Raw genomic sequence first — 12,342 nt, 5'->3', positions numbered from 1 at the left:
TGCTTTGGTGACATAATGAGAAAGCAATATGCAAATACAGATATATGTAAATATAAACTGTTAATATCAAAATTTAAAAACTTCTTGGGAAAAATATTCTAACTAAAAAATGTTTAGGGTAGCTGTTTACAAAGTGGTTAAGTAATGCTAATTGAATTATTTTCATTCTTTCTTTGAAATGTTCAGGCAACAAAAGAGAGAGGGGAGAAAAATCCAACAGCCATTATTTGTTTAATTACCTAGATAAAGTTGACTGCTGTTCCAGACAACTTTACAAACCTCATTAACGACTGTTCAGTCCATTTTTTTAAAACAACTTTACTGAGATATAGTTCTTATGCCATAAAAGTAACCCATCTGAAGCATTTAATTCACTCATTTTTAGTATACTCATAGTTATGAATCAAAATTTTAGAACATATTTTCATAAGTTCATAAAGAATACTCATACTCACTAGCAAACACTCCTCATTTTTCCCCAGCCCTATGGAACCTTCTTATCTGATTTGTCTTTCCAAAGTTGTCTATTTTGTAAATTTTATATAAATGGATTCATAAAATATGTAGTCATTTGTGACTTATTTCATTCATTTAGTATTATGCCTTCAAGGTTCACAAATGTTTTAGCATTGTATCAATATTTCCTTTTTTGATCAAATAATACTTCATATGATAATTTTTACTTATATACTATATTCAATCATCAATTGATTACTGATGGGTTTTTCCTACTTTTTGGCTATTATGAATGATGTTGCTGTGAACATTCACATACATAGAGATTGTGTGATGGGCGCATATAACAAAAACTCTTGATAGATAGGTTATAGCAATTATTAAAAGCTTGCAGGGATAGATCCTTATTGACAAGAAAAGCCTATATAACATTGGAAAATTTTAAATCTATTTTCTTTTTAATGGAGAGCCCTTTTTGTTCTCCAACCTCCTGAGTCATTGGGATTACAGTGTGCAACACTATGCCCAGCAAATCTAATTTTTAATACTTAGAAATTATTAATTTCATTGTGGACAATATCAATAATGCTATTTATTATAAAAAACAAAATAGGCACACAAATAAGATCTTGTTTTATCACTATAAAATGCTTAAGACTAAGTAAACTATATCAGTTTCACTGTCAATCTGCTCACCACACTTACACACACACACACACACACACACACACACCACATACCATTCCTAGCTCATACTTTCTACTCCATTGTTTGTTTTAAGTTCTGCGCAAGAATTATCTGAAACAGGATACACTGCTAAAAATTTTCAAATATTGTCCAAAGTACACTATGCTTATTTTTCACAACATCCAATGATTGTAGGCAATCAAGGAAAAGCTAATCACCCGCAATTAATTCAATCATTTAAACAATATTTACTATCAGGTGCTAAAAGATGAATAAGACACAGTCTTAACATACCCTAAAAATGCAGAGATGGGAAATATAAATAAAGAATTAAGACAACATAACATATCACTGAGGCAAGGGCAGGTTGCTATGAAAGTTCAGAGAGTCACTTAAAACTTCTTAGCAGTGGCAGAGCGCTTGCCTAGAATGTGTAAGGCACTGGGTTCAATCCTTAGCACCACATAAAAATAAACAAATAAAATAAAGGCAGTCTGTCCATCTACAATTACCAAAAGAAAATTAAAACAAACAAAAAAACTTTCTTAGCAGAGGAGCTTAGGAAAGACTTGCCAGAGGCAGTTAACACTTTTCCAAGTCTTTCCTTTTTAAAAATTAGTTATTAATTATTTTATTTTTAGGTGGGATGTTTCTGTTTTCCAAGCTTGCCTGAACTCCAAGGCTTGAGGATTCCTCCCACCTCAGCACCCACCCACTGCCTTGTAGCTGCGACTATAAGTGTATTGCACCACACCTAGCTTTTTGGATTGGCTTAAAGAATGGTTAAGTCAGGAGTTATATACATCTTTGTAAACGGATGAAGTGAGGTAAGAGGTGGAAGGCAGGATACTGTCTAAGGAACTGAAGAAAGTTTATCATTGCTTGAATATAGGTGCAAATGGAGAAGTATCAAGAAAAGAACTCTAGGTGAGTGTACAGTGTTGAGGCAGAGAACTTCTGGCAAAGGACCAGGAACTCAGGCATAGAAGTGAGACTGAGTGAGGCACAGAAAACACTGTGTGTGATGTTATTTCTGCAAAAGAAAGCTAACCAGGTTTGGCAGAAGTTTGAAAAGTAATGAGAAAAGAGATGGGGTATCTAGAGAAGGTAATGAGAGTAGGCGGGAGCGAGACTAAAAAGCAAGGGAAAGGAAACCATTTTTAAGGAAGAAAGGGATACAGAGTGGCACAAAAGGATTAATACTAGTTTAGCAAAGCATGAAGGATGAAATGGACCAGAAACTGCCTGGAGGTAGAATCAGACCTAAATGTCAAGGCCTTTAGACTTTGAAAATGCAAACAGAGAAATGATAAACATGAGACTTTCTGAAAGAAAAATCCCACTTTTGGTTACTCTGAAGTGGCAATGAGATAATAATCCAAATAAAAGTGCTTAACAAAAGAACATAAGATTAAGAGTAGACAATATTGCACATGATTGAGAAAAGATAATATGGATAAGAACTAAATTAAGAGACTGGTTAGAGAGGAAAAGACAGAAATGCCTATATCAGGTAAATGCCCCTATCTGGCATTTAAGAGGAAAACAGGGATCCAATAAAAGATATAAAAGATAGTGGCTCTTACTTTTACCTTTTAAAATTACCCATCCCTAAATACTTTCTTCTAGAGATTCTGATATTTATGCTATTTCCTGCCCCAAGATGAAACCACTAGAATGATGAAATTGAATAGTAATTTCACTGGGAAATAAGGGGTCCTTCTTGAAGAAGGAGGATATTTGAAACTTCAATAAGTTTACAGAAATAGTAGGAAGGAAATGTAATTATAAAGAAACTTTGAGGAATTTTAACTCTAGACATTTAGAAAACTTTACCAAAGAACAACTTGGGTACAGAAATAACAAGTTTAGCTTTCTCTCATAAGTGAGAAAAAAAAAATTCAACTACAGTATTTTTCAGTCAGAAAGGGGATTAAGAAATGAACATTTGGACTGGGATTGTGGCTCAGTGGTAGAGTGCTCGCTTAGCACGGGCGGGACCTGGGTTCGATTCTCAGCACCACATAAAAATAAAGGGATTGTGTTGTGTCCATCTACAAAAAAGATTCTCTCTCTTAAAAAAAAAAAAAAAGAAAGAAAGAAAGAAACATTATTTCATGAGGCCAAACACAAACAAGTAGCTCAATTTCTCAATTCTATAACCCAGGAATAACTAATTTATACTAACTGAACTCACAGACTGAACTAAGTACAAAGCTGTAGTTATCAGACACTGGTGTTGGTCAGGAAGATACAAACATATTGGGCACAAAGATTCAGATAACAGATCCACATACATTCTTCAGTTGATTTTTTACAAAGATGCCAAAGCAATCCAACAGAAAAAAATCTCCTAATAATGATGCTAGGAAAACTAGATATATGTAGAAAAACAACCTTGACTTCATACTATACACAAACATTAATTCAAGATAGATCACTAGGGATGTAGCTTAGTGGTACAAAGTGTTTGGCTAGCACATATGAGGCTCTTGGTTTGATCCACAGCACTACTAAAAACTGGCAGAAGAACCGAACGTGGTTGTGCACACTGGTAATCTCAATGGCTGGGGAAGCTAAGGCAAGAGGATTGCAAGTTCAAAGCCAGCCTCAGCCTTGTCTCTGAATAAAATATTTTAAAAGGGCTGGGGATATAGCTCAGTGATTAAGTGCCCCTGGGTTTAATCCCTTGTACAAATAATGATGATGATGATGGAAGACAAATCTAAACATGAAAGCTAACACTATGAAGCTTTAGAAGAAAATGTATGCAAATTCCTTCACTATTTGGAGATAGGAAAAGGTTCTTTAGATCACAAATCATAATCAAGGAAACAACTGATAAATTTATTCAGATTAAATCTATCTGACAAGGAATTGGTATCCAGGATTATAAAGAACTCCTATGATTCAATAAGAAACAACTAAAAGTAGACAAAAGATCTGAAGACATTTCAGAAAGGAAGATACAGAAATGGCCAATAAAGATATAATTTGTCACAAAGAAAATGAAACTCAAAACCACAATGACATCATCACACAACCACAGAATGGCTAAAGTTAAAGGGGCTCATTATACTAAATGTTATTAATGATGTAGAGCACCCAAAACTCTCACACCTTGTTAGTTAGGAGGTAAAATGATACAACCACTTTGGGAAGTCTGAGTTTTTTAAATTTAATTTTAGGTTTTTGCAGTGGTGGGTATTACCTAGCTTTATCACTCAGCCATACCCCTATCCTCTATGTAGTTTTCCAAAAAAATAAAGGCAACTATCTTAAGATTCAGCAATTCCACTCACATATATTTACCAAAGAAAAATGAAAATACATGTCTACCAAAAAAATGTGTATTAAAAAAGCTTACAGAAGCTTTGCTCACAATAGCCTCAAACTGGCGATAGCCCATGTCTATCAACAGGAGAATCGCTTAAACTAGTTTTGAAATATTCATACGATGCCATAAAATGCAGTAATAAAACAAATGAATTACTAATACACACAACATGGATAACTTGGAGGATACCAAGTTCAAGCCAGCCTAGGCAAGTTAATGAGACCCTGTCTCAAAAAAAAATTAAAACATGTTGGGGATATAGTTTAGTGGTAGAACACCTCTAGGTTCAATCCTTAGTACACCAAACAAAACGAAACAAATAACCCTTCAGAGCACACTGTATAATTACATTTATATGATATTGTAGAACAAGCAAAATTAATTTACCATGAGGTAAAGAATGGTTACTTAGGGACAAGGAGAAGAAGGGACTGACTACAAAGTAGTGATGGGAATTTCTATCTTGACAAGGTTTGGATTTTATAGTCATATGTATCTGTGAAAATTCATCTAATGTTCACCTAAGACTGAGCACTTACACACTAAAGTGTACAAATATCTGAAATTTACTTAGAAATACATTAAAAAATAAGATGGATTGGTGGTTTGGAAAGAAGGGTAGATATTTGAATATATACGTGATAATTCAAATATGTATTTGTCAAATGTCAACGGCACAATCTAATTGCTGAGTATATAATGTTTGTTGTATGAATTCTTTACTTTTTAAAGTATGTTTGAATTTCCATTTTCATTTAATGTTGGGAGCAGGGAGAAGAAATATTTAGGGATTTGTTAAAGTTTTTCCTATATTTTTCCCTTCACAAGCAAGACTAGGAAACAACAAAATGTAACAACTTTTTTGAATAAAGGTACATTGGTTTGTCAGAATTTGAGTTTAAAGGGATGGCGATGTAGCCCAGAGGTAAAGTGCTTGCCGACATGCATGAGGCCCTGTACTACCAACAAAACAAAACAACAATAACAAAAAAACCCAAATACAAACAATAATAACAACAACAACAAAAAAAAAAAAAACACAGAAAAAGAAGGGAAAAAATACAGTTTAAAAAAAAGAAAGTTTTTCCCCATTCTCCAAGAAAAGTCAACACATGAAATAAACTAGAGTTGAGATGAGAGGCTACCAGGCCACAGACAGATACAACAAAATATGTGGTTTTGTGACAAACATGCTATGACAAATTTCTAATCTTTATTTCATGCTCTAAAATGAAGAGAGTTACTTCTTTACTCACCAGGTCATTAGCTTGATCTATAGTTAAAACGTTGTTGTTTACTCTATTACCAACTTCAATATGTGCATCAGCTAATGATGATATAAGCTGTTTACATTCATTCTGCATTCGTGTGAATGGAACAGCAATTTCATCATAATATAAATGTTCTGAAAGGATATCAAGTAAACGTGGTTGCACAGCTAGGGTAACAGCTTTACATTCCTAAAAATATAATAGACAACAAATATTCAGGGCAAATATATAAACATAATTTTATAGTTATATAAATCTTCACTTAAAAGCTACCAAATTCTAAATTTCTACTGATTTTTTAATCTGTTGTTTTCTCTCAGAACAATAATTAATTGCACAGAGAAAGGTATTATACCCAAACTGCTCTAAAATTTTAATATGAATGACTACAGAACATGCATGTGGAATTATTATAATTCTTCAAAATTTATTTTACTTAATTACTCTTACTGTACTGAATTTATTTGATGTTTACATAAATATAGCACAGATTTAAAAGTACATTACTATAAAAATTTCTTAAAAATAAGTCAAGAAAACATTTGGCATGCACTAACTAAAAATATTACTTAAAGTCATTATTAGACTTCTTAACAGTTTAGACCACAGCTTTACATGCCATACTGTAAAAATGGATATATAATTTAAAAGCTACTTACCTGCCCCCAAATTTAACTAACCCTTCCCACTCTCTCTGGTTGTTGCCTGCCCCAACCAGAGGGGGAATAGCCTCAGTGGTGAGCCATGAGGGGTTCTGTGGGATCTGGGTGATCAGCCTGGGCTTCACAGAGTAAATCCAGAGAAGCTCTGTGAGGGTCCAGAAACCGAACTGTCAACACTTGCTGCTGAGTCTGAGAGGCACAAAAACACAGCATCACTGCCTCTCCAGCACACCGAGTCCTGCCTAAAAACAGATGAGCCTTGCTTCTTTCCAGAGGCAAAGCAGGGGTCTCAGTTGCAATAGAGCATGGCTCAATTACTTTTAGACACAGTTTTGACACACTGCTAAGAGGCAGTAACAAGCAACTCTCACAGCAAGTGCAGACAGTTAAATTTCCAGAAACAAGTCTTACATAAAATCATACATCTTATGATAAGTTAAAGGTTAAAGGGGCTAAAAGAGAATGATTTGTTTGATACATGAAGATCTGGGTTTAAATATGGAGAGATTTCTCCTCTGACTAAAATTCTGCCCTTGCTACTACCCATTCAAATAGAGCTCTAAAACACAAAGCAGCTTTTTGTAGTTTTAGTACTATGAGATATATACAAGAATGAATGACCAACTGCATACATACAACCCAGTTTCTGGACTGCTTCCATATATACCCATGTTTTTGATAGGGACCTTTCTTAATAGACTGCGGGGTCAAAAACAAATATTAATTATGGGCATGCCTATTAGTCTCAGGTATGGGTAGAAATGTTAAGAAAAATGTTATGGTTAAAGGTAAATGAGAATCAAATAATGTTCAATATAGTTTGGAATACTTTTTCTATGATTGCTGGATCCTATTAGAGAAAAATTTCACTTTCATATTGTAAAATATAAATTATCCTAACAGCTAATGGAAATTAGTTCACATAATTTGTCTTTATTATTTTCAGGAAAAAATCTTACCTTTTGTAAAGCAGCCCATTCACAGATTACCAAAGCAACACTAATTCTTTGTAAGGCAGATTTGGAGTTGAGATGGAAGAGTAGTAACTGGCCAAGGGATTCAGCTGGTTTAATTTCTTGAGTTACCATATTTACACCGGGATCACAAATACAGCAACAAAGTGCTCCTAACAATCTAAAAGGGAGAAAAAAGAAGTTACTATAGAAATTACCTGAAATAAAATTTCTCCCAATGAAGCCATATATTTTCCAGTAGATTTCACTCCTATCTTATCATTATAAATAGATATAAATTCTATTTTTAAAATGGAAAAAAAAAATATTTACTTGCTCTAAGTTTTTCATAGGCTGTAACAAGTGTGATAGAGGAAGGATTAACAGATACATGAGAGGAATCTTTCATTTAAATGACTTCGGAGGCTGTCCTGGGACACGGGTCTGAGGGACTCCCTCTAAGGGGACAGTGGGACCTCAACTTAGCCCAGGTGGGTTCTTGACTCACCCTGCTGAGAAAAAATTTTAGGATACATGAAAGTAAGGCACAAGCAAAGCCTTATACATTCCTAAGGCAGGCTGCAGACGCTGCTCACCTCTCAAATCAGAGAAGAAAAGTGACACACCCAGGGTTGACATCTGTGACTATATATAGGATTTTCCTGGGAAGAAAAGTGCAGGTTCCCAGGAAAGCCTTTGTGGAAATCAAATCCCATGTTAATTACTTTTGATATTTGGGGTTTAGAAAGTTTCTTTTTGGTTAAGCAGTCTAGCCATAATTCAGCTATGGGCACACTATATAAGTCTTTGACTATGGTAACATTTCAACTGAATGTGTTTTTGTTCTACTTGATCTGTATGCTGAAGGTTTTGTTCTTAAACTAAAGACAATCATGGCTGATAGTGCTCATAAATCTAAGTCTTCATCTAGTTAGGGTCTCTTTTTCTCTCTCCCCATGAGAGCTAATCTGTCAGGCCAGACCTATAAATTATTCAACACTTGGTGTATACTCACTTGGCTGCCATCATTCTGGCCCGCATAACTACAAAATCCCTTGTGGCCGGGTCTTCCATGATGGTGTCTGCACCTGCAATATACTCCTGAAGTACTTCTTTACTTTGATTTTGGCCTTGACGTACCTTACCACCTGTTTTTTCCTACAGAAAAGAAAGAAAAAACAAAAACAAAAAACAATAAAGGTTAAACATAAAAATTTAATTGGCAACAACAAAAATATTGAAATAACCACAGTAAAATACACTTCACAACATTATTACTATTTTTTTTAAATATGCAGTCTCCTTTATTTTATTTAGTGATGCTGGGGATTGAATCCAGGGCCTTGTGCATGCAAGGCAAGCAAGCACTCTGCCAAATGAGCTATATCCCCAGCCCCACTTCATAACATTTTAATGGATAAAAATTACTATTCAACCTTATCATGGTCCTAATAAAAAACAATTTCTCCTTACAAATGCTAAATTAATTTTTGCTGTTAATAATAAAATAATATGAATTTCCTACATGGTTACTATATTGAGGACTGGGGATATTGTTCAGGGGTAGAGGACCTGCCTGGCATGTATAAGACCCTGTGTTCAATCCTCAGTGGCTCCCAAAAAAAAAAAAAAAAAAAAAAAATTAAGTTGAATATAGAAATACATGTGTCTCTCTACACTTACCTTGGCTCTAGCTTTTACTTCTAGCAACATATTTAAATCAATAGGTAAGTGAGAAGGCTGCATCATTAAGCAAAGCCAAGCACCCATCCATGGGCAAGCAGCTGCTACCACATACTGAACTGATGCCTTGCTCAAGAGTTCCATCCAAACCTATAAAGTAAAAAGAACATGAAACTTTCCTGTTAAGTACTAACAAAACCTAATATTTATTCTTAGGGATACTGAATAAAAATTTAAAAAGTAGAAATGGCACACATATTAATTTTAAAACTCAACAGAGGCTTATTTTGAAATTCTGTTTTTGGATGGGTTTATATACTACAAGAAGTAATGAAAGTTGATTTTTTTAAAAAAAGGAAAACAGAGCCTTCTCCAATATTTTATGGAAAACTTTAAAATAAAATTAGCCATAAAGTAAGAGTTGTCTCATTAAGTCACTATAATTCTTTTCATGCATCATAGGGATTGATACAAATGCAATATTATATTCAAGAAAACACATTAACAGATAATAGCTCTGGATAAGTATTCACTGCTAAATTTTAAAGTGGTAATATCCTAGTTGAATTAAAAGCAGTGTAAGTCTCAATTCATGATCTTACTCAGTATCTTTATTGATGCCTAACATTAAATTGGCTAGAACCAGCATGCAGAAATAACTCCACTTTTAAAAGTCTAAAATGAGCTAGTTACCTCAGAGACTAACAATTCAAAACAAATCCTCAAGATACAAGTGCCATTTTCCCCCACAAATGCTATTAAATATAGCAAATGTCTCCTCCTTTTAAGACTTCAACACATATGACTAACCTTGCTAATTTAAAAAAAGTACAAGTCTAAACTATTATAATTAAGACTTTCCATACTATCAAAATCACCCCCCAAAAATACTTGGATCTTATAAGCATACTATAAACAGCAAAATCAGTCTTCCCTGTTTTATTTTCTGTATTAAGGCTTTCAGAAAGTGCTTAAAACAAAGCCTTAAAGGTCACAAAATAAGAAAGCAGAATAAGAAATCTTTTGTCAATGGCTTGAATTTTAGCTTAAATAACATGCACTATTCTAACCACAATTCCAGCTTGTTATGGCTAACTTTAAAAAAAAAAAAAAAAAGGTGTATCGTACAAATTAAAATGCACAGGCCCAAAGGGACTTTTTCACCTCCTTGAGATTTTTTTTTTTTTTTAAGCTTAAAGTACACATTCAAGCTTGGTTACAGAAATAAAACATGCATCAATTCTCATTTACCAACCAAGCACAAAGTTATTTTACACTGACTATGTATTTTAAAGTATACTCTCAGATATGGCTTCTTATAGTATTTAAGATACAGCAAGGACATGACTAATTTTTTCAAATAAAAAAATCAGCATTAATAAGTGGGTTTATTGGTCTTTTCTAATTATATGATTTAACATAAAGTTTGTAAGATAACGGAGGATATATATATATTGTTTCTATGACATGGTGTAGCATTTATATCTTTTTAGTACAGTGATCTGTGACAGCAGCAGCTTCATTTTGTATTTTTTTTTTAAACTGAAATTTAAGTATCCATCTTAAAGATATCCACTATTCTAAAAATATGTACAGGGTATTCCTTTACTGGTAGAATTAAAAATGTACAAATATCGGCTTTTTCAAAAATATATTTTTTCTCTTAAAGGTTTAAAGATTTTTACTATATGTTATGTAAGAAAATGTAATAATAAATATTAGTTTTGTACCTATATTGTGCAATACTTAAAAAAATGGTATAAAGGTATTTTGAGGCAGTGCCTTACATGTTAAGAGAAACTAAAATAGTTCATATTGTATTATTCTCTAAAATTGGGGAAAAAAAAGTGAAGAAGCATGGCTAACTTAACTATTACATTGCACAAGAAACCTACTTTCCTGTCTCATTATAAAGACTGCTAGACTTTTCAAGTCTCTTGATGACTTTTAATTTCTTAAAAATCTCAGATCCATAGTACAGAAATTATGAAAAGCTTTAAAAAAATCTACAAAATTTATAGAAAGAGGGATAAAGATATATTCATTGTACCTTGTGAATGAGATCCAGAATTTCCTGGCTGCTTTCTAAAACACAGAACTGAAAAATATGTCGAAGCATATCAGGCAGTATAGGTATAAGCCAAGATGAAGAATTCTGAAAATAAAAACAGAATCAAAGGTATAGTGTTTAATTCTTTGTTGTCAGCTTATCTGAAATATAAGTCAAATAAGCTAAGTATTGTCATGAAAAGATCACATGGCTTTATCAAAAATGTTCAGCTGGTGATAGAATTTGATAAGCTTGAGAGAAAACAAATATTATATTTGTTATTCCAAAGGTGGAGAAATTACATAGAATACAATCACTGGGGAGCTAAAAAAAAAAAAATTATTAACACTCAAATAAGGTGAAATTATCCTCCATATAGAACCAAGCAGTAACCAGAAGTTTCTCCTTGGTTATATCATACACCACTGCATTTTCAGAAAATTTGGAATAACAGGTTATTGCTGCTGTGCTAGATGATCAGAGTTTAAGTTCTATGTGCTCACTAGTAATACAAGTAATAAGTTTTAAGATAACACCCAATTTAGAAAATTGTACTTTGCATTCACTACCAAAAAAAAAGTTTTTAATCTATTTCAGGTAAGGGACATCTCAAAAATCTGATGAAAGCTATTAGGCCCACTCTTTTCTTAGAAAAACACACATTATGTATATACTTTGGTATATAATTTTGTTTCCAATATCAGAGGTTCAAATGTCTCCTCAAAACTAGATTAAAAACCTTAAGCTAAGGGATTTCAACATTTCAAAAGCCTACCTAAATCCAGTAGCCAAAAAGTATGTAACCAAATACCTATTATGTATCCAGAATTCTCAACACAAGGAACTATACATATTCTCAATGCTATTCAAATAATTACAAACTCGTAACAAGACCAGAAACACCAGAAAAATCAAATAAATTAGTTCACAGTACCTATCATCCAAACCACATCATAACTTTCTGAACACAAAAAATACAGTGTCTGGAAGAAACCGAAGAGAAATTTGATACTTTTAACTGAAATTCCAGAAACACAAGTTCCAATGATAGTATGTGCATAACTTAAAAAGCTACCTATCATTTTCTAGCCAGTGAAAAACTAATGACAAATATAGGACCTGGGCTTCACCTTCTCATTATGGTTTAAGAAAAGTTTAAAACAACTTACAAAAATCATCAACCGGGTGAGTATATTTACTAAGTTGGTAAACTATAATTCTTCTTTTTGAAGGAAAGGTAGGA

At 33.2% G+C, this 12,342-nt stretch overlaps 1 protein-coding gene across 3 annotated transcripts in view; it reads right to left on the bottom strand.

Moving 5' to 3' along the window:
• The window catches only part of Btaf1 (B-TFIID TATA-box binding protein associated factor 1), an 89,653-nt gene that overhangs the window by 28,432 nt on the left and 48,879 nt on the right, over positions 1–12,342 (bottom strand). For all 3 annotated transcript variants that reach the window (XM_046450015.2, XM_046450016.2, XM_058581080.1), the window contains 5 exons: positions 11,100–11,204; positions 9,050–9,199; positions 8,382–8,524; positions 7,373–7,547; positions 5,737–5,940 (listed from right to left, as the gene is read on the bottom strand). In XM_046450015.2, coding sequence (XP_046305971.1) covers positions 5,737–5,940; positions 7,373–7,547; positions 8,382–8,524; positions 9,050–9,199; positions 11,100–11,204 — 777 coding nt within the window. The remainder of the gene's footprint in view (positions 1–5,736; positions 5,941–7,372; positions 7,548–8,381; positions 8,525–9,049; positions 9,200–11,099; positions 11,205–12,342) is intronic.

This window comes from Marmota monax, unplaced genomic scaffold (genome assembly GCF_021218885.2).
Source record: "Marmota monax isolate L192 unplaced genomic scaffold, Marmota_monax_Labrador192_F-V1.1 WCK01_AAM20220418_F8-fsc00004, whole genome shotgun sequence".
In the NCBI taxonomy this organism is placed as follows: Eukaryota; Metazoa; Chordata; class Mammalia; order Rodentia; family Sciuridae; genus Marmota; species Marmota monax.
Note: the sequence above shows the minus strand (reverse complement) of the source record. Positions and strands in the feature narration are given on the sequence as shown.